Source organism: Sphaeramia orbicularis, unplaced genomic scaffold (genome assembly GCF_902148855.1).
Source record: "Sphaeramia orbicularis unplaced genomic scaffold, fSphaOr1.1, whole genome shotgun sequence".
In the NCBI taxonomy this organism is placed as follows: Eukaryota; Metazoa; Chordata; class Actinopteri; order Kurtiformes; family Apogonidae; genus Sphaeramia; species Sphaeramia orbicularis.
The window spans coordinates 155,631-177,800 of NW_021941470.1; the positions used below are offsets into that span (position 1 = coordinate 155,631).

At 43.0% G+C, this 22,170-nt stretch overlaps 1 protein-coding gene across 4 annotated transcripts in view; it reads left to right on the forward strand.

Moving 5' to 3' along the window:
• Positions 1-22,170, forward strand: part of cdc14ab (cell division cycle 14Ab) — a 33,509-nt gene that overhangs the window by 9,393 nt on the left and 1,946 nt on the right. For 3 of the 4 annotated variants that reach the window (XM_030129586.1, XM_030129584.1, XM_030129583.1), the window contains 12 exons: positions 421-513; positions 1,392-1,471; positions 7,282-7,348; positions 9,138-9,200; positions 9,361-9,448; positions 9,544-9,774; positions 10,148-10,286; positions 11,057-11,204; positions 12,368-12,468; positions 13,300-13,347; positions 13,522-13,650; positions 15,217-15,613. In XM_030129586.1, coding sequence (XP_029985446.1) covers positions 421-513; positions 1,392-1,471; positions 7,282-7,348; positions 9,138-9,200; positions 9,361-9,448; positions 9,544-9,774; positions 10,148-10,286; positions 11,057-11,204; positions 12,368-12,468; positions 13,300-13,347; positions 13,522-13,650; positions 15,217-15,613 — 1,584 coding nt within the window. The remainder of the gene's footprint in view (positions 1-420; positions 514-1,391; positions 1,472-7,281; positions 7,349-9,137; positions 9,201-9,360; positions 9,449-9,543; positions 9,775-10,147; positions 10,287-11,056; positions 11,205-12,367; positions 12,469-13,299; positions 13,348-13,521; positions 13,651-15,216; positions 15,614-22,170) is intronic. The other variant, XM_030129585.1, reaches the window with a different exon arrangement.

The window sequence follows — 22,170 nt, forward strand, 5'->3', positions numbered from 1 at the left end:
AGAGAACATGTCAGAAGGAGCAGCCGACTGTCTGTGTCCACTCCCAGCTGACCCTTACCCACTGGACCCATGGTTCTGGTTCTGGTTCTAGTTCTGGTTCTGTTCCTTCCTTTCAGGTTCTCCACAGTCAGTCTGTGTTTCTTCTCCGTCACTCTATCAAACCTGGGCCTTCTGTGTGTTAGTGTTATGATTACTGTTGCCATGGTGATGACATTTCTTGGCTGGGGCTGTTGTCAGTCGTCATGGTGACTGCTGGACTGGATGGTCTGCATTCAGTGTCTGTTCAACCTGTTGGGACTTCAACATGATCCAACAGCACCGTTCTGCTGCTGGGTTCGACTGAGGGGAGCTCCCACGGCCCGCTGGGACCCGGTCGACTCTGTGGTGTTTATTCTTTGTTTGTTTGTTTGTTTTCTGCAGTCGTTCACTCTGACCAGGAAGAGGATCGTTCACTACACCAGCTTTGACCAGAGAAAGCGCTCCAACGCCGCCGTGCTAATTGGAGGCTACGCTGTGAGTATTAATGACATCACTTCCTGTTTGTGTGTGAACAGCAGCAGCACTGGCCTCCTATTGGTCACACAAACAAGTCAGTCACACAGGATGAGCTGTTAGCCACACCCACTCATTCAAACATCTGTCCTGATGGACGGTACGGAGACCTGTATGTGAGGGACTGGAGTTACCATGGCAACTGGGTCTGAGGGACTGGAGTTACCATGGGAACTGTGTGTGAGGGACTGGAGTTACCATGGGAACTGTGTGTGAGGGACTGGAGTTACCATGGGAACTGTGTGTGAAGGACTGGAGTTACCATGGCAACTGGGTCTGAGGGACTGGAATTACCATGGGAACTGTGTGTGAAGGACTGGAGTTACCATGGGAACTGTGTGTGAGGGACTGGAGTTACCATGGGAACTGTGTGTGAAGGACTGGAGTTACCATGGCAACTGTGTCTGAGGGACTGGAGTTACCATGGGAACTGTGTGTGAAGGACTGGAGTTACCATGGCAACTGTGTCTGAGGGACTGGAGTTACCATGGCAACTGTGTGTGAAGGACTGGAGTTACCATGGGAACTGTGTGTGAGGGACTGGAGTTACCATGGGAACTGTGGATAGCTGTATTTTTTGTTCCATTTTTTTAAATACTCAGTTTTGATGTGGATTTCAAACAGCTGTGTGTTTCATTCAGTTTTGTTGCTTCTCGTCATATTGTTACTTCGCTGCTGAAAGGGTTTAATATGGAACACACTTTTTCCAAAATAAAGACTATAATCTGTATTCTTTCTGTGTGTTTTAGTCTGTTTGTCAGATCCAGTGTTTGTGCTGCTGTTCTACATAAACCCATAGTTTGCTGTTTTACTCAGTTTTTGTCTGTGTCTGTGTTCAGGTGATCTACTTGAAGAAAACTCCAGAAGAAGCATACAGAGCTCTGACCTCTGGGTCCAACGCCTCCTACCTGCCCTTCAGGTGGGTGTGGGGTAGGGGTAGGGTTAGGGTCTGTTAGGATAGAGGTTAGAGGGTTTAACCCTAACAGACCCTAACCCCTGACCCAAGGTTATAATCGTTAACGAAAACGAACGAAATGACGAAAACTAAAATTGAAAAAACATTTTCATTAACTAAAATGAATAAAAACTCTAATTAAAAGAAAAAAATGATAACTAACTGAAACTGTATTGTGAGCTTACAAAACTAACAAAAACAGATAAAAACTAGAAGCACTCGGAGAGCGCAGACCTCCGCCAAGGCTGATCAGTGGCCCCCCCTGTGGGCCCCCCCCACGCCAAGGAGGTTATATTTTTGCCAGGGTTTGTTTGTTTGTTTGTTTGTCTGTCTGTCCGTTAGTGTGCAACATAACTCAAAAAGTTATGGACAGATTTTGATGAAATTTTCAGGGTTATTTGGAAATGGGCCCCCCCGTGGGACCCCCCACCCCCGATCACCACCAAAATTTAATAATTTCTTCCTTATCCCATTTCCAACAAACCCTGAAAATTTCATCCAAATCTGTCCATAACTTTTTGAGTTATGTTGCACACTAACGGACAGACAAACAAACAGACAAACAAACAAACTCTGGCAAAAACATAACCTCCTTGGCGGAGGTAATTATGGATAAAATTCCCTTCGTTTTCGTCTTTGTCAATGTCGGATTGATATGAAATAGATTTATTTCGCTCCAGCAATTTGAGGTAGCGGCACCATACGGCACTACACAGTCCGTCATGTCTGGTCACTGGTGGTTTCCAGTCGTCTTCTGGTCCCCACTCTACCTGGAATATACAGACTAAAGCTGGGACACAGCAGCACAGTCCAGTCTGGGATTTACTTTAGTGATGCGTGGGGTCAGGTTTTTTTTTTTTTTTTTTTTTTTTTTTGCGCTCACTGTGTGTGCACGTGAGTGACAGAGTGGAGCTAAATGACAGTGTTAGACAAGTGTAAGCATCCAGGTAAAGACTGGAGAGTTTGTCACCATGAAAAGACCTTCCAAGCCCTTAACTGCACAGTTTAGAAGAAGAGAAAAGAGGAGGATGAAAAGTAATCCAATTACAAAGGTATGTAACCTGTTATAATGTTAAAAAGCGTTTGATGTTACTAGCTACAGCTAGCTGAACTGAAATGAAGCAAAGTTGACTAATAATGGAACTGTAGATGATTAAGAGATGAGATATCTGCTAAGGTGTGTGGTTTACTGATGAGGAACTGGGTTAGATATGTTTATATATGTTTAAATGTGGTTTATATATGTTTCTATATGGTTTATATATGTTTCTGTGTGGTTTAACTGCTGGTTTATATATGTTTCTATCTGGTTTAACTGCTGGTTAGCTGCATGGACTGTACCTGCTCTGAATGTTGTTCAGGGTATGACACACCAAGTGGTTATCTGGTTTAACTGCTGGCTAACTAGTTTATATATGTTTCTATCTAGTTTAACTGCTGGCTAACTGGTTTATATATGTTTCTATCTGGTTTAACTGCTGGTTAGCTGGTTTATATATGTTTCTGCTTTAACTGCTGGTTAGCTGGTTTATATATGTTTCTATCTGGTTTAACTGCAGGTTAGCTGGTTTATATATGTTTCTATCTGCTTTAACTGCTGGTTAGCTGGTTTATATATGTTTCTATCTGCTTTAACTGCTGGCTAACTGGTTTATATATGTTTCTATCTGGTTTAACTGCTGGTTAGCTGGTTTATATATGTTTCTATCTGGTTTAACTGCTGGTTAGCTGGTTTATATATGTTTCTATCTGGTTTAACTGCTGGTTAGCTGGTTTATATATGTTTCTATCTGGTTTAACTGCTGGTTAGCTGGTTTATATATGTTTCTATCTGCTTTAACTGCTGGTTAGCTGGTTTATATATGTTTCTATTTGCTTTAACTGCTGGTTAGCTGGTTTATATATGTTTCTATCTGCTTTAACTGCTGGTTAGCTGGTTTATATATGTTTCTATCTGCTTTAACTGCTGGTTAGCTGGTTTATATATGTTTCTATCTGCTTTAACAGCTGGCTAACTGGTTTATTTATGTTTCTATCTGGTTTAATTGCTGGCTAGCTGGTTTATATATGTTTCTATCTGGTTTAACTGCTGGTTAGCTGGTTTATATATGTTTCTATCTACTTTAACTGCTGGTTAGCTGGTTTATATATGTTTCTATCTGGTTAAACTGCTGGTTAGCTGGTTTATATATGTTTCTATCTGCTTTAACTGCTGGTTAGCTGGTTTATATATGTTTCTATCTGCTTTAACTGCTGGTTGGCTGGTTTATATATGTTTCTGCTTTAACTGCTGGTTAGCTGGTTTATATATGTTTCTATCTGGTTAAACTGCTGGTTATCTGGTTTATATATGTTTCTATCTGGTTAAACTGCTGGTTAGCTCGTTTATATATGTTTCTATCTGCTTTAACTGCTGGTTAGCTGGTTATATATGTTTCTGTCTGCTTTAACTGCTGGTTAGCTGGTTTATAATATGTTCCTATCTGCTTTAACTGCTGGTTAGCTGGTTTATATACGTTTCTGTCTGCTTTAACTGCTGGTTAGCTGCTTTATATATGTTTCTATCTGGTTTAACTGCTGGTTAGCTGGTTTATATATGTTTCTAGCTGGTTAAACTGCTGGTTAGCTGGTTTATATATGTTTCTATCTGGTTAAACTGCTGGTTAGCTGGTTTATATATGTTTCTATCTGCTTTAACTGCTGGCTAACTGGTTTATATATGTTTCTATCTGGTTTAACTGCTGGCTAACTGGTTTATATATGTTTCTATCTGGTTTAACTGCTGGTTAGCTGGTTTATATATGTTTCTATCTGCTTTAACTGTTGGTTAGCTGGTTTATATATGTTTCTATCTGGTTAAACTGCTGGTTAGCTGGTTTATATATGTTTCTATCTGCTTTAACTGCTGGTTAGCTGGTTTATATATGTTTCTATCTGGTTTAACTGCTGGTTAGCTGGTTTATATATGTTTCTGCTTTAACTGCTGGTTAGCCGGTTTATATATGTTTCTATCTGCTTTAACTGCTGGTTAGCTGGTTTATATATGTTTCTATCTGCTTTAACTGCTGGTTAGCTGGTTTATATATGTTTCTATCTGGTTAAACTGCTGGTTAGCTGGTTTATATATGTTTCTATCTGGTTAAACTGCTGGTTAGCTGGTTTATATATGTTTCTATCTGCTTTAACTGCTGGTTAGCTGGTTTATATATGTTTCTGCTTTAACTGCTGGTTAGCTTGTTTATATATGTTTCTATCTGGTTTAACTGCTGGTTAGCTGGTTTATATATGTTTCTATCTGGTTAAACTGGTGGTTAGCTGGTTTATATATGTTTCTATCTGGTTTAACTGCTGGTTAGCTGGTTTATATATGTTTCTATCTGGTTAAACTGCTGGCTGCTTTGTGCATCTCCTCTCACGCTTTGCACATCTTCGCATTGTTTTCACGTAAGTGATGTTGTGTATGGATCACCCCCCCACCCCCCCAACCTGCTATGGGGAATTTGTACATTGTACTGTACATGTGTTTGTGTCTCTGCTCAGTCAAACTGACCCCCAGATAAAGTGTCCAGAGTAACCCACTGATCTGTGTCTGACTAATTTCTTTGAGTAGGATGGTGAGGAAGATAAAATACATGAAATAACTAAAACTAAACTAAACTAAAACTAAGCATTTAGAAAAAAAACAACACAGGGTGGGGGAGCAAAATTTACACTGAACATTTAGTTGTTTTTTCTCAGCAGGCACTACGTCAATTGTTTTGAAACCAAACATATATTGATGTCATAATCATACCTAACACTATTATCCATACCTTTTCAGAAACTTTTGCCCATATGAGTAATCAGGAAAGCAAACGTCAAAGAGTGTGTGATTTGCTGAATGCACTCGTCACACCAAAGGAGATTTCAAAAATAGTTGGAGTGTCCATAAAGACTGTTTATAACGGAAAGAAGAGAATGACTATGAGCAAAACTATTACCAGAAAGTCTGGAAGATACTATTAAAGAAGAATGGGAGAAGTTGTCACCCCAATATTTGAGGAACATTTGCGCAAGTTTCAGGAAGCGTGTGAAGGCAGTTATTGAGAAAGAAGGAGGACACATAGAATAAAAACATTTTCTATTATGGACATTTTCTTGTGGCAAATAAATTCTCATGACTTTCAATAAACTAATTGGTCATACACTGTCTTTCAATCCCTGCCTCAAAATATCGTAAATTTTGCTTCCCCACCCTGTAACTAGTAAAAACTAGCAAACATGCTCTAAAAACTAATTAAAACTAACTGAATCAGAGAAAAAAAGTCAAAACTAAATAAAACTAAACTATAATTAAAAATCCAAAACTATTATAACCTTGCCCTGACCCCTGACCCCAGTGCTCTGTGCTGTAGTTCAGATGTGAGGCTGAAAATGGAACAAACTGAGTGTATCTGCTGTGTGTGTGTGTGTTGTGTGTATGTGCGTTTTGTTTGTTTGTGTGTGTGTGTGTGTGTGTGGAACACAGGGCTTTTGTTGTCTCCTTTAACTCCACTCAGCTGTTATGTAACAGGATCTGAGGGAGGACTGGACTGGGACTGGACTGGACCTGGACTGGACCAGAACTGAACCAGGACTGGGACACTGAGGACACTCTGATGGAGTAAACAGGAGGACACGCCCACAGTGACAGGCCACACCCACAGCATTAGGCCTCCATTGTCCTACTGTCCATCCTACTGTCCCTTAAACTGTCCATGCACCCACTGCACACACAGTAGGCCCTGCACAGAACAACAACAATAATAATAATTATTGTTGTTATTATTGTTATCATTGTTATTTTCTTCCTACTATATAATGCACATTTAGGCCCTGCCCTGTGTCCGTCCCATCGATGTTCAGTTGATGTTGCAAACACAGGAGAGCATTTGGGTGCAATGCCGCTGTTGCACCACAGGAGGGTGCTATCATACAAGGAACCACGGGTACAAGGAACCACAGGTACAGGGAACCACGGGTACAAGGAACCACAAGTACAGGGAACCACGGGTACAAGGAACCATGGGTACAAGGAACCACAGGTACAAGGAACCACGGGTACAAGGAACCACGGGTACAAAGAACTATGGGTACAAGGACTTATGGGTACAAGGAACCACGGGTACAAGGAACTATGGGTACAAGGAGCCACGGGTACAAGGAACCATGGGCACAGGGAACCATGGGTACAAGGAACTATGGGTACAAGGAACCATGGGTACAAGGAGCCACAGGTACAAGGAACCATGGGTACAAGGAACTATTGGTACAAGGAACCACGGGTACAAGGAACCATGGGTACAGGGAACCACGGGTACAAGGAACTATGGGTACAAGGAACCATGGGTACAAGGAGCCACGGGTACAAGGAACCATGGGTACAAGGAACTATGGGTACAAGGAACTATGGGTACAAGCCACTAGTTCTTATTATCGGAATACTTAAACAGATTTCTGCCATGATCCAACAGAAGGTGGAGCTGCTCAAACTGAGTCCTGTTTGGAAACTGAGAACAGAACAGTAGAATCTGATCAGCTGATGAGAACAGACCAGTCTGATCAGCTGATGTGAACGGACCAATCTGATCAGCTGATGTGAATGTTCCCTCCATGCTTCTGTTTTGTCATTCTTCCTGTCAGTCTTCCAGCTCAGTCTGTTTATTAGTGTCAGTAAATGGTCCTTTAGCTGGTGTTTAATCTGACCTCAGTCCTTTTATTCTTTAATCTGACCTGTGCTCTCTGTGTCTGTGCAGGGATGCTTCCTTTGGGAGTTGCACCTACAACCTCACTGTGCTGGAATGTCTGCAGGGCATCAGGAAGGTATGGACTATATATATATATATATATATATATATATATATATATATATATATATATATATATATATATATATATATATATATATATTACCAGACACACACACACACGTTAGGCGTGTAACGGTACACAAAATTTTCGGTTCGGTACATTTTTGGTTTTGAAAGCCACGGTTCGTTTTTTTTCGGTTCAGTACAGGAAGAAAGAACACCCCTCAAAATGTCTTTAATACATTTATGAATTTTTGAACATTCTTCTACCACTTTTTGGAGACAATAGAATATAGAAAAACAGGAATAATATAATTCTGCTGCTATAAATCAAATAGAAAATAAAATATTACTAAATGTATTTTAAACATTAGTATTGCACTTTTCCCTGAAAGGGAGTTTTGAACAAACAACCAAAATCTAATCAGTTCTGTCAGTTCACATTCTGCAGAAAAATACCAAAAAGAAAATTCCACATGAAGTGCAACATCAACAAGAGAGCAAACTGGTATTCTGTTGAAACAAACTGAAGAGCAACACTGACAAATAAATTAACCTAATTATTATTTATTTAAGGACAGATAAACTGTTTAGGCCACTTTGTGTACTTGTGTGTGTGTGTGTGTGTGTGTGTGTGCGTGCGTGCGTGTGTGCAGGGTGTGCGATTTGTCAAAAACACAGAAGGGGGATTTCTTTTTTCTTTTTTTGGCAGAGGCGGGGGGGGCATACGTGGGGGTTCGGTCCATAACTAACGTAATAACTAATGCTGGCGTGAAACAAAAGTGAAACTTTACATCCTTTCAACTCCTTTACAACTTCCAACTCCCGGGTTCTATTCCTCTATTATACAGCGTGTGAGTGTGTGAGAGAGTGAGAGAGAGAGAGAGAGGGCTAGTGTCAGTGTTTTAGAACTACCGCAGTTCCTAGGGGCCAAACAACGTCCGCCTTATCAGCGTCTGTTTCCTCGTTGTTGTCTTTCACCTGAACCTGAACTGATCCCAAACTGGACTAGACTGATGGCAGAGGGTCTTCAGTCTCTTCTCTTCAGGTTCACATCATATTTGTTTTGTTTTTTTTTAACCTTATGGAAGCAGCTATTTCATTTTTCGAGTCATTGTGCACTAGTTCCATATGTCCGTGTGGAACTTGCGCGGATTTAAAGTTCCGCATCGAACGACGCCTTTCGTTCCTTTTTCTTTTTCTCAACATGCTGTGCCATTTAGGTACAGCTGTGTACCGAACCGAACAGGTGTGTACCCAAACGGTTCGGTACGTGTACTGTTACAGGCCTAATTAATTAACTAATCAATTAATTAATTACCTATTTATTTAAAGGACTAGTTCGACTGTTCTACAATAGAACCTGTTTATTCAAACGCAAAGGTGTACTCATAAATACTGAGTGGACAGAAATACAATTCCCAGGATGCATTTCACCATCAAACGTCCTATCACAGTTTCAGATTTGTGCTGAAGCCTTTATTAAATAAGGAGCTGAAGCAGAACCTGGACCCAGTCCAGTAGGGGTCACCCACCCTGGCCCAGAACCACAGTGGGTCAGGATGTGGCAGCCATTCAGAGAGCAGCTGTGTGTGCAGCAGAGCCAGTCAGCCAATCAGAGCTCAGCTGTGTCAGTGTGTGGTCATATGGTCAGTGCAGGTGGAACTGTGGTTCTGTTCAGTTCTACAGACACAGAACACACTGACATTCCCTGAGTAGGCTCTGGACCAGTCTGGTGGGGGTGTGGTCAGGTGGGTTTATCACATGGTGTCACATGACTGTACCTTGTGTTTCTGTTTCAGGCTCTGCAGCACGGATTCTTCGACTTTGAAACGTTCGATGTAGACGAGTATGAGCATTATGAGGTACAGTTTATAGAAAGAGGATTTATGTAGACAGTATAAAGTATATAGAAAGTGTATAGCGTGTGTGTATATTTGTGTGTGTATATCTGTATATGTGTATATATGTGTCTGCATATGTGTATTAAACCTGTGTTGTTGTTTTTTTGGTTTTTTTTCGTAGCGTGTAGAGAATGGGGACCTGAACTGGATTGTCCCAGGGAAGTTCCTGGCCTTCAGCGGTCCTCATCCTAAAACTAAAGTAGAGAACGGTGAGTCCACAGACAGACGTCCACAGAAACATGTCCACAGTGGTCACATGACCACACCCTGGGACTAACGCTGGTGCTGGCTCTGCACCCTGCAGGTTACCCGCTCCACGCCCCTGAGGCGTACTTCCCCTACTTCAGGAAACACAACGTCACCGCCGTCGTACGCCTCAACAAGAAGATCTACGACGCCAAGCGCTTCAGCGATGCCGGCTTCAGCCACTATGACCTGTTCTTCCTGGATGGAAGCACGCCTAGTGACATCATCACCCGCCGCTTCCTGCACATCTGTGAGAGCACCGACGGCGCTGTGGCCGTCCACTGTAAAGGTAAGGACCGCCCATTTCCTGTCACCGCTGGCAGTCCCACACTGGTCCACCAGAGGACAGTGTGTGTCAGTCCCACACTAGTCCACCAGAGGACAGTGTGCGTCAGCCCCACACTGGTCCACCAGAGGACAGTGTGCGTCAGTCCCACACTAGTCCACCAGAGGACAGTGTATGTCAGTCCCACACTAGTCCACCAGAGGACAGTGTGCGTCAGTCCCACACTAGTCCACCAGAGGACAGTGTATGTCAGTCCCACACTAGTCCACCAGAGGACAGTGTGTGTCTTGTCCTCTGCTGACCACTCTGTTGACCACATGTCTCCTCTGATGACCACTGGTCTCCTCTGCTGACCACTCCTCTTGTCCGTCCTCAGCTGGACTGGGCCGGACGGGCACTCTGATTGGCTGTTACCTGATGAAGCATTACCGCTTCACAGCGGGGGAGGCCATCGCCTGGATCCGGATCTGCCGTCCGGGCTCTGTGATTGGACCGCAGCAGAACTTCCTGGAAGAGTGAGTACTGATGCATTCTGGGATTGGACACAAGTCTAAACACACCTGCATTCTACTATTTAGATTAAATAAAAGTCTAGACACACCTGCATTCTATTATTCAGATTTTAGGTGACCTTTGACCTTTGGCAGGTTGACTGAGGACAGACTGTCAGACATCCACCTCAATGTCCTGACAGGAGCACAGTCCCTTTGGTTTGAGGTGACCTTTGACCTTTGGCAGGAGCAGAGCTGGTCCTGTTGGTCCCTTTATCTGCTGGTGACCTTTGACATTTGGCAAAGCGTGCCCAGTTCGTTCCTTTATCTGCTCTTGTGTTTGTGTTTCCCTCTGTCTCTGACTTTCGGACCACAGTTGCAGTGCTGTGTGTTGTGGTTTCCATGGAAACTATCAGCAGACTCAGTTAAATCCAGCCTTTGTTTCCATGTTCAGTCTGGTACATTAACCAGAACCAGACAAACGGGACAGACACATATTAGAACCACATCATGTGACAGCAGCTTCACAACAAACACACCTGACCCAGTTAGAGCTGGATCAGAACCAGTTAGAGCTGGATCAGAGCCAGTTAGAGCTGGATCAGAACCACAGCCTCAGGTTCTGTTCTGGTACTGGTTCTGGTTCTGGTCTAGGGGTCCTGGTCCCAGACATGTGTAGGTTCTGTTCTGGTTCTGGTCCAGGGGTCCTGGTCCCACACGTGTCCTGCTTCATTCATCTGTATATTTCTGTGCATTCTGTTCAAACCTGCTTTAATGAACTCACGTGTTGACAGGAAGCAGGCGTCGCTATGGTTACAAGGAGATGGGCAGCGCTCCCAGAAGAACAGGACAGAAGAGAGGGCGGGGCCACACCTCATCAGCAGTATGGACCAACTCAGCCTAAGCCCCGCCCACAACACCGGCTCCGACCGACCGCAGGAGGTGATGCGTCAGACACGCCCACAAACACTGACACTGGGCGTGTAACATCAGACACGCCCACAAACACTGACACTGGGCGTGTAACATCAGACACGCCCACAAACACTGACACTGGGCGTGTAACATCAGACACGCCCACAAACACTGACACTGGGCGTGTAACATCAGACACGCCCACAAACACTGACACTGGGCGTGTAGTGGCAGACACGCCTACAAACAGTGATACTGGGCATGTAGAGGCAGACAAGCCCAGAAACACTGACACTGGGCGTGTAGCATCAGACACACCCAAAAACACTGACACTGGGCGTGTAGCATCAGACACACCCAAAAACACTGACACTGGGTGTGTAGCATCAGACACGCCCACAAACAATAACACTGGGCATGCAGCGGCAGACACACCCACAAACATTGACACTGGGGGTGTAACATCAGACACGCCCACAAACACTGACACTGGGCGTGTAACATCAGACACGCCCACAAACACTTACACTGGGCGTGTAGTGGCAGACACGCCTACAAACAGTGATACTGGGCGTGTAGCATCAGACACACCCAAAAACACTGACACTGGGCGTGTAGCATCAGACACACCCAAAAACACTGACACTGGGCGTGTAGCATCAGACACACCCAAAAACACTGACACTGGGCGTGTAGCATCAGACACGCCCACAAACAATAACACTGGGCATGCAGCGGCAGACACACCCACAAACATTGACACTGGGGGTGTAGCATCAGACACGCCCACAAACACTAACACTGGGCGTGCAGCGGCAGACACGCCCACAAACACTGACACTGGGCGTGTAGCATCAGACACACCCAAAAACACTGACACTGGGCGTGTAGCATCAGACACGCCCACAAACAATAACACTGGGCATGCAGCGGCAGACACACCCACAAACATTGACACTGGGGGTGTAGCATCAGACACGCCCACAAACACTAACACTGGGCGTGCAGCGGCAGACACGCCCACAAACACTGACACTGGGCGTGTAGCATCAGACACGCCCACAAACACTGACACTGGGCATGTATCGGCAGACACTGGGTGTGTAGTGGCAGACACTGGACGTGTAGCGGCACACGGTGGGTGTGTAGCGGCAGACGGTGTGTGATGGTGCGTGTGTTTCCTCCTGCAGAGCGACATGTTGGACTCAGTTCCAGGTCTGACTCAGGGAGACAAACTGAGAGCATTAAAGGGACGAAGAGCACCAAGAGGAGGAACTACTGGAGACAGGAGGTGAGGATGGACAGAGGGGACACAAACAGACACAAACTGTTACCCTCCAGTCCAGTTCTGCCAAACTCATGTTAGTTCAGTTCCACGTTCAGCCCAGTTTGATCTGCAGTGGACCAAACCAGAAAAATAATAACAGTGATAAAAGTAAAATTATATTATGATCAGGTTTACATCTACATAGTTTCCTTAAAAATCTGAATAAGATGAGCAACTTGAATTGAATTCAGAAACACAAGTGTAATTTTAACAATATTCTGCCTCAGTTTATCATTTACACAAGTGTGTTACAATGACACAAAACATTTAGTAACAGGCAGAATATTGGTAAAACTGCGTTTACTTTTCTTAAGACATTTCCATTTGTTCATATTTGTTCAGGTTATTCACATTTTTTTTATAAAAGTATAGTTCGGTAATGTGAACATTTTCATGTAATTTTACTTTTTTACAGCAAAAAAAAACAGACAGGATTTGGGATTGTCACTATTTATAGGTTATAATGATAATATTTTACTGGTTCTGACCCACTTGAAATCTAATTGGACTGTTTGTGTCTGTATGTGGAACCTGAATTAAAATGATTTTGACACCATTGATGGTTGTTATCTTCAGTGTAATTTTTGCATTTCACAAATTCATCCTGCGGGTCAGATTGGACCCTTTAGTGGGCCGGATTTGGCCCCCAAGATGCATGTTTGACACCTGTGCTCCAGTCGGATGCAGGTGCATTAATAACAGTAAACTAATCAAATGGATCCAAACGTATATTAACGCTGGAAAAAGTGTTGTTCAATCAAAGTCCAAACTGACCAGAGTTTGTTTTTTTCACAGGGTCGAGGAGATGAAGATACACAGCAGGTCTGCCTCCCAGCCTCTGAGGTACACCTGATCTTTGACCTCTGACCTGTGACTGCACACCTGACCTTTGACCTCTGACCTGTGACTGCACAAAACACCTCCAGAAAAATGATCAACAGTCAAAACATTCAGTCCAATCAATAGCTGTCCTAATCTAATCAATACCTGTCCTCATATGGATCTGTCTGTGTCTAGGTTATCGATGGGCGTGGCTCCAGGCCCCACCTCCCCACTCAAACTCTCCAAATTCCCAGCATCTTCTGCTTCAGCTGCAGCCAAGAGGATCGGCAGAAACCCGTCCACAGCAGCAACGAACCTGCGCAGGTCAGCTGACCTCTGACCTCACAGAGGCTCCTCCCCCTTCTGTGTCTGTCCTGTCAGCTGACCTCTGACCTCACAGAGGCCCCGCCCCTTTTGTGTCTGTCCTGTCAGCTGACCTCTGACCTCACAGAGGCTCCGCCCCCTTCTGTGTCTGTCCTGTCAGCTGACCTCTGACCTCACAGAGGCCCCGCCCCCTTCTGTGTCTGTCCTGTCATCTGTCTGTAGGTCAGCTGACCACTGACCTCACAGAGGCTCCGCCCCCTTCTGTGTCTGTCCTGTCATCTGTCAGTAGTACTGTGCCTGTATTACTGTGTCAATAGTACTCTGTTTGTAGTACTGTCTGTAGTACTGTGTCAGTAGTAGTGTCTGTAGTACTCTGTAGTACTGTGTCCATAGTACTGTGTCTGTAGTACTCTGTCAGTAGTACTCTGTCTGTAGGACTGTGTCTGTAGTACTCTGTCTGTAATACTGTGTCTGTAGTATTCTGTCAGTAGTACTGTGTCTGTAGAACTCTGTAGTACTGTGTCAGTAGTAGTGTCTGTAGTACTCTGTAGTACTGTGTCCATAGTACTGTGTCAGTAGTACTCTGTCTGTAGGACTGTGTCTGTAGTACTCTCTCTGTAATACTGTGTCTGTAGTATTCTGTCAGTAGTACTGTGTCTGTAGAACTCTGTAGTACTGTGTCAGTAGTACTCTGTCTGGAGTACTTTGTCTGTAGCACCGTGTCAGTAGTACTCTGTCAGTACTACAGTATCTGTAGTACTGTGTTAGTAGTACTCTGTCAGTAGTACTGTGTCTGTAGTACTTTGTCAGTAGTACTCTGCCTATAGTACTGTGTCAGTAGTATTCTGTCAGTAGTACTGTGTCTGTAGTACTTTGTCAGTAGTACTGTGTCTGGAGTACTGTCTGTAGTGCTGTGTCAGTAGTACTCTGTAGGATTTTTTCAGTACTACTGTGTCAGTAGTACTCTGTCTGTAGTACTGTATCTGTAGTACTCTATTTGTAGTACTGTGTCCTTAGTACTGTGTCAGTAGTACTCTGTCAGTAGTACTGTGTCTGGAGTACTGTCTGCAGTGCTGTGTTAGTAGTACTCTGTAGGATTTTTTCAGTACTACTGTGTCAGTAGTACTCTGTCTGTAGTACTGTATCTGTAGTACTCTATTTGTAGTACTGTGTCAGTAGTACTCTGACAGCAGTACTCTGTCAGTAGTACTGTGTCTGTAGAACTGTCTGTAGTGCTCTGTCAGTAGTACTGTCAGTAGTACTGTGTCTAGGGTTAGGGTAAACCACTTTAATAGCTCTGGGTAAAAAAATCGACTGATTTCAGATCGATTATGATTAAATTTTGCGTAATCGATCAATAGTAGGTGAGATGGAGTTTTCAGAGCAGGACTGGACCCGGGTACTGCCCACACTACAGGCCCTACCCCAGAGGCCCTGCCCGTTCTACTGAACCTCCGCACCTCAGTTCCAGGATCAGCTTTTGTGTGATTAGCTGTTGTGTGCGTGTGCTGTGTTTTTGTTTGTTTTTGTGTGATGTCAGTCCTGACTCCGCCTCTCCTCGTCTAGCTCTGCCCTATCCTCTCGGTTGGCCAGTTCCCTCAGTGACCTGTACGCTGCAGAAGTGGAGGAGGACCTGACGGCGCCGTACGCCTCCCTTGCTCCGCCCTCCTCTCTTGCTCCTCCCTCCTCCTCCTCTACCTCCTCCTCAGTGTCTGTTAACTCCTCCTCCATGGCTCCGCCTTCTCTGTCTCGCTATGCTAACATCCCCCGCGGCGGCCAACACGAGGTCAACAACAACAGTGCTTTGTTTATGGGGGCGTCGGCCAACCCGATGGGGAAAAGCCCTGCCTTCCTCCACAGCGGGCGACCGGGGCCTCCGGACGTGGGCGGGTACCGCGGCCAGGGCCCGTACGGTGCCGCCCTGAAAGGCCCATCAGGACGCTACCTGAGCCGCTCCATACCTGTAAGTCCTCTGACACAGCAGCAGCTCCTCCCACTTCTCTGTGATTGGCTCACTCTGTGGTGACATCACTAACACACATTCACAACGTGATGCTATTTGTTTGTGACACATGACCCAGAGAAGAGAGAAGCTCCTCCCTCTGAGTCATGTGACCAGTTTGGTCTGTTCTTAAGTAAACATGTGTGGAAGCAGTAGGTGGAGTCAAGTTTCAGAACCAGTGGGTGGAGTCAAGTTTCAGAACCACTGGGTGGAGTCGGTGCAGTTTCAGATGCAGTGGGTGGAGTCGGTCCAGTTTCAGAACTTTGGACCTGTCACTGTTTATTATTGGTTTATTATTATTGTGAGTACAGAAGGTGGAGCCTGTTTAGATTTAAGGAGCTTTTATTTAATTTCAAATGTGTGACAGGATTTATTCTGAGTAAATGTACAATCATCTGCATACAGATCTTCATAATCCACCTGTGATATCCCACAATCCAACAGCCAGTTTGTCTGAGCCCATGCTCACATGTCCCTGCCCACTCCACCCACATGGCCTCGCCCACTCCACCCACAGCTCCTGAGCCCATACTGTGATCTGTCCTGTCAATCGGAACATGAGACATTTGATCAAACATGGAAACATTCAAGTGGTGATGGAGGAGGAGTTCAACCAGTCTGTGCTCCAACTTAGACCTAACAGAAATAAGAAATAAGAGCTAAAAAGAATTAAAAGAAATAATAAATAATAACTTAAAATAACTAATACTAACTGATACTAACTAATTCTACGTACTCCCTCTGTCTTTACCTTTTGCCTGTTCCACTGGTCTGATTAGAACTCTGCTTCTGCAGTAAACGGCTCTTCAAAAGTTTTGCTGGAAAGTCATTCCTCTTTGTTTGCAACTGACGATATTTAGTGTAATCTGTTACTTCTGGGACACATTTCAGTTTGACACAGCAGCAGTCTATGAACGGACCTCCAGTAACATAAACAGAACAGAAGTGGGTTTAAGGCAGAAGCTGGAGGCGGGGCTGAGGGGTGGGGCTGGAGCCACGACACACCCACCAATAGAAACTCTGCTGTCATCCATCAGCATAGGCTCCACCCACTAAGGGCAGTTACATTCACAAGTAAAACTTATGAAGTGTCAAACAAAGAGGAGTGATTTCTAAACCAAATGACCTGTTTTTTTATTTCCACTGTCTGCTCTCAAATCTGTTTTTTAATGCAAATCTATTCGTTTTAAATGATGAATAAAAACACAAATGTGTCTGAATAGAGAACACATGTTCTGACACAGTGTAAAACTAACACAAATGTATCTAACCCTGCTTGAATGAATTTAAAATTCATTAACTCACACTAACATTCTGCTGCTGCTGCTGAGGAAGAAGACGACCAAGACCCACAGTGTTCATGTTTACATCCACATTGGGTACAGTTACATGATGTTTTTTTTAAATCTGATTTATTTTCTCAGAAGAAATTAATTCAGAACTAAAGTATTTCCTCTTGTTTCCATGGAAATGTTAAACCTGAATAAAGGTTTACATGAGGCATTAATGAGGTAGATCAGTGAGCAGAAGGGTTTGTGCTGCAGTGCTCATGTTGCCTTGTTCTGGCAGCCCTTCTGTTAGCTTAGCTTAGCCCTTCTGGTATCTTAGCTTAGCATAGTCACTGCATTTCAGCCCTTCTGTTAGCTTAGCTTAGCATAGTCACTGCATTTCCATGGTCACACATATCCAGTTTTTTAAAGGTGATTTGTCTTTTCTCAGTGATTTTGTGAAATCCGATTCTAATTATTTCTTCAGATCTGCGACTTACTGCACTCATACAATCTATGGACTGTTGTGTTGACGGAAGTTGGAAAATCTTTTTGTTGGAAGGGATGCATGTGCTAAATTAGCTTTGCATTAGCGTTTTAGCTTTGCATTAGTTTTTATTTGCCCAGATTTTCTTCCTGCAGTAAGTCACATGACCATGATTTGAGCCTCAGTTTGTGATCATATTGACACCAGCGGACTAAAGGAATGATTAGGGAGAACTGAATTTACCAAAATCACTCATAAAATACTACAAATCACCTCTAAAAGCCTGGCTATGTCTGACCAGAGGAATGAAGCTATTATGCTAAGCTAGGCTAAGCTAAGCTAACGGAAGGGCTGCGAGAACAAGTCAATCGGTGCACTGCAGTGGGCTGAACTAGAAAAAATAATAACAGAATAGCCTATAAATAATGACAACTCCAAATTTTTGTCTTTGTCTTAGTGCAAAAATACCCATTAAATTATGAAAATACTTATTTTCATAAACTATCCAAACAAAAAATAAAACAAACTGAACAAATCTGAAAAAACTGAAATTTAAGTTAAAAAACTTAAGAAAAATCAGTGTAATTTTCTCAGTCTTCTTCCTCCACTTCTCATTAGTCCATGTGCATTCTGGATCAGATCTACAAAGACACTAAACACTGAGGAACAGGAAGAAAAGAGTTCAAACTGGATTGAATTTAATAGACATTTCAGGTTGGTCACATTTGTTCAGGTTATTCACATTTTATTGGTACAGGAGAGTTTGGAAATGGAAATATTTTCAGAATGTAATTGTTTTGTTTTTTTTAACGCTATAAAAAAATTAAGTGGTTAATTCCAGATTTTTTTTTTTGGCTTAATTAAAGATTTTTTTTTTTTTTTACTTAATTGAAGTTTGTTTGTTTTTTTGGCTTAATTCAAGGTTTTTTCCTTAATTCAACCTAATTTTTTTTTTTTTTTTGCTTAATTCAAGACTGTGGAATTTTTGCACTTGGCAAAAACATCCCAGGGGCTGAACAGGACCCTTTGGGGGGGACACATTTGGGCCCCGGGACACATGTTTGACACCCCTGCATTAGTGCATGACAAATGAATGAATCCAAACCTAGTGTTGAACTGTTCCTTCAGGGTTGTCCAGGTTGGTAGATCCCATCAGAATAGCCCACTGGAACGCTTTGGGAAGACTAGACTGCAGTGCAGATTCTTCCACCAGCGCAGAATGTATGCGTCATCGCCACAGGACAAGACACTGAGCATGTGCAGAATGGAAGGAATAAAGTCCAAACAGAATAAAGGGTTTACATGTGCCATTACATTTAATCCCAACTATTCTTTTTCAACTGGAATAAGGTGTTTACATGGACATCGAAAATAGGATCAAACCTTTCAACAGATTAAACTAGGAAGAAAGTTGTCATGAAAACGCACAGATTGTAGCCATCCTTCCCATAGATCTGTGAACTCAAACATATGCAGGAACTTTCTGTAGAAGCTCCTCCCAGTCCTGTCTGTTGGACACCAGACTGGTTCTCCATCTCCTGCTGATTGTCTTTTTACTGACCTGCAGCATTATTCCAGTCCATTTGTACTCATCCCTTCTGAACAGATTTACAGAATCAATGTTTCCCAAGTACAAAATTTCAAGTGTGGCGGGGGTTTCAACACCTGTTGCTTCATCTAGAACCTTTTTTATTTCCCTCCAATATTTCTTTTAGGGCTGGGCAAGTTAATGCGTTATTACTGCATCAACGCATTCATTAAATAACGCCGACAGTTTATTTCTCTCTCCCGTTACTGTCGTTTTATTCTAACTCCTATTCCTCTGCTTGTGTGTGTAGCAATTAGCTGCAGATAGACAACAGGTTTACCAAGAAAAGACGGACACCCAAAACTTGTGTCCAAATCTGTTCCTGTAGACTCACTGTAAAACTGACACATACAAACAAAATATGTCTGAGTTCTGTTCACTGCCTTAGTACATTTACATGGCATTATACATTTAAATGAATGGGAAAAAGATTGCTAGCTCGATGCTAACTTGAATGGGAAAATCCATATACATGCTAACGATTAGCATTTACAGATTAATTTAAGATTTACAACGTCTTTTTATCCATCAGCAAAGGTTCACATCAGAGATATTTGATGCAATTCATTCTGACAGCAACTGAACAGAAAATACTCACAGACAAACGTTTTTGGGGCCATACAAACAGAGTGAAAGAAACGTGTCTGTTAGTTCCTTCTTATGTCTGAACTGACTACGGGAACACTGCAAGGAAAAAAACATTGTTAGTGACACTTATTCTGACCACTAGAGGGCCCCCTTTGACCACGAGAGGACCCCTTTGACCACTAGAGGGCCCCCTTTGTTTACTTTGAACAACTGAACATCACATATTATTGGTCTTATTAGTATTAGTACTTATTAGCGGGCTTAAGACTCCTGTCAATCACTCACAACCAGAAATAAACATGTGTGGACATAAACGTGTAAAAGTAGCGGTCTGTTCCATGGACATTTTCATTTTGAACGTCTTCAGATGGTGGGGGTGAGAAGAAGCACTGACATGTGCAACTATTTTTATCACTCGAGTACTTCAGTCTGAAATACCACTGAAAATTAGTGATGGGACTTTTGGCTCTTTGAAGGGAGTCGTTCAATCAGGAGCCGTTCACTGAAAAGAGCCATTCAAAAGACTGACTCTTTTATGTTTTTGGCATTATTTTGAAACGCCAATGTTTTAATGACTAAATAGGCTACATGTGATGATTGACATTACATTTTAAAGGTGTTTAATTGGCGCGGCAGTAAATATTATCTTACTGTAAAAAAGAATCGTTAGTTCAAATGTGTGGGTTAAATCCATGACATGAGAGGTGACAGTAGAGTCTAATGTATGTATGTTGGTAAATTGACAGGCAATTGGACACTCCCTCGAAAAAAAAAAAAAAAAAAATGAACGGTTCTTTACAAAGACTAGGTTCTCATCGTTCATTTCAAAGAGCCGTTCAAAAGATTCGATTTGTTCGTGAACATTATATCACTACTGAAATGCCTTTCAGTAGTGATGTGATGCCGGCAAACCCCCCCCATATAACTATGCAATTAATTGCAATTAAAATTTCAATCGCTGCCCAGCACCAATTCCTGTATTAGGGGGCACCCCCAAAAGATGTGACAGTGATCTGCTTCTGGAGCTCCACCAGACCTCCACCATGTGGGATGTGCAGACTTTGTCTGTGCAGGAGTCCAGAAACCCTCCTTCTGTTCTTCATCCATCCTCCCTCTGACAGACAAGAGTTACTAGTTTTCCACTGGTCTGCACAGGTCTGCTCCAGTCCTCTCTAAACACAACACTGGCTCTTCCTTTTCAGTCTTTCTCTCATATCCTGTGGTGTTCACTGTTAGATCCTCCAGTGCTTCGTACACTTTTCAGATAACTTTAACACTCCGCTCTGATTTGGAGGAATCTGAAAACATGTTCTATTCTTTTCAACCACACAAACCCTGGTGTTCATTCCATCCAACCATGTCCTGATATAAACCGGTCCTCTGTACCTGGTTTGTTTTGTCTAAAGGCAGAACACACTGTGGTTACCTGGTTTGTCTGGTACTATAATTATCAGCAAAAAAATGACAGTTTTCTGTGAATAATTTCTGGAGTTTGTGTTTCTATAATGTTATGAATAAATGATAATAAAAAATATTTCAATCTAGATTTTACAGTTAACCATGTCAAACTGTTGTGCATTGTGTTTCTAATAGTTCTGTTTGTTCAACCCAAAACAATTTGTGCCGATTTCAGGGTTCTCACTAGGATTTTTTCACAGTGTAGGGGCACCACGTACATGGTGCCAGTTTTGTAGGGGGAACATTTTGAAATTTCTAACTCTCTGAAACACTATTTCCTGCATTTTGAGGGGCAAATTTTGAGGAATGAAGCCAAAAAACGATGCGATATTCCCCTTGTGTTTGGCGTTGCTCCCACGCTTCAACGCAGACGTGATCATAGAAAAATATTCACTTGCACGAAATTCGGGATAATGGGAGTGGCACTCACACTACACACACACACACACACACACACACACACAGGCTAAAGTTTAGATCTAATTTTCCACGGGTGATGGGTCCATTTAAATCAGATAAATTGATTGAAGTCTCATTGTCAGCCAATGAGTGTAAGGCAAGTGATGTTGGTGGGCGGGGTCAGACAATACCAAGGCACACAAAGGGGTGTGGCTTCTACTGTTGTCATTTCCTGTCTGCAGCACTTTGAGCCAAAACAAAGGAATAGATTTATTCACATTCAAATCTGGTTCTCCTTACACTGGACCATCACACACACACACACACTGTAATGTTGTGTTGTTGCAGCAGTCAAAGGGGGCCCTCTGGTGGTGGAATAAGTGTCAGTGGTGTGTGTTTTGTCCTTTGGGCGTTACCGTAGTCCGTTCAGACATGGAAGGAAGTAGCAGACACGTGTGTGTCATTGTGTTTGTATGGACACAAAGAACGTTTGTCTGTGAGTATTTTATGTTCAGTTGTTGTGCTAATGAACAGTCAAACCTGTCTGTGATGGAAACTTTTGTTGTTAGATTAAAAGACGTTGGAAATCTTGAGTCGATCTGAAGATGCTAATCGTTAGCATGTCTATGGATTTTCCCATTTATGTTAGCATCAAGCTAGCGATCTTTTCTCATTCATTTGAATGTATAATGCTATGTTAATGTGCTGGAACAAAGAACAGAACTGAGAC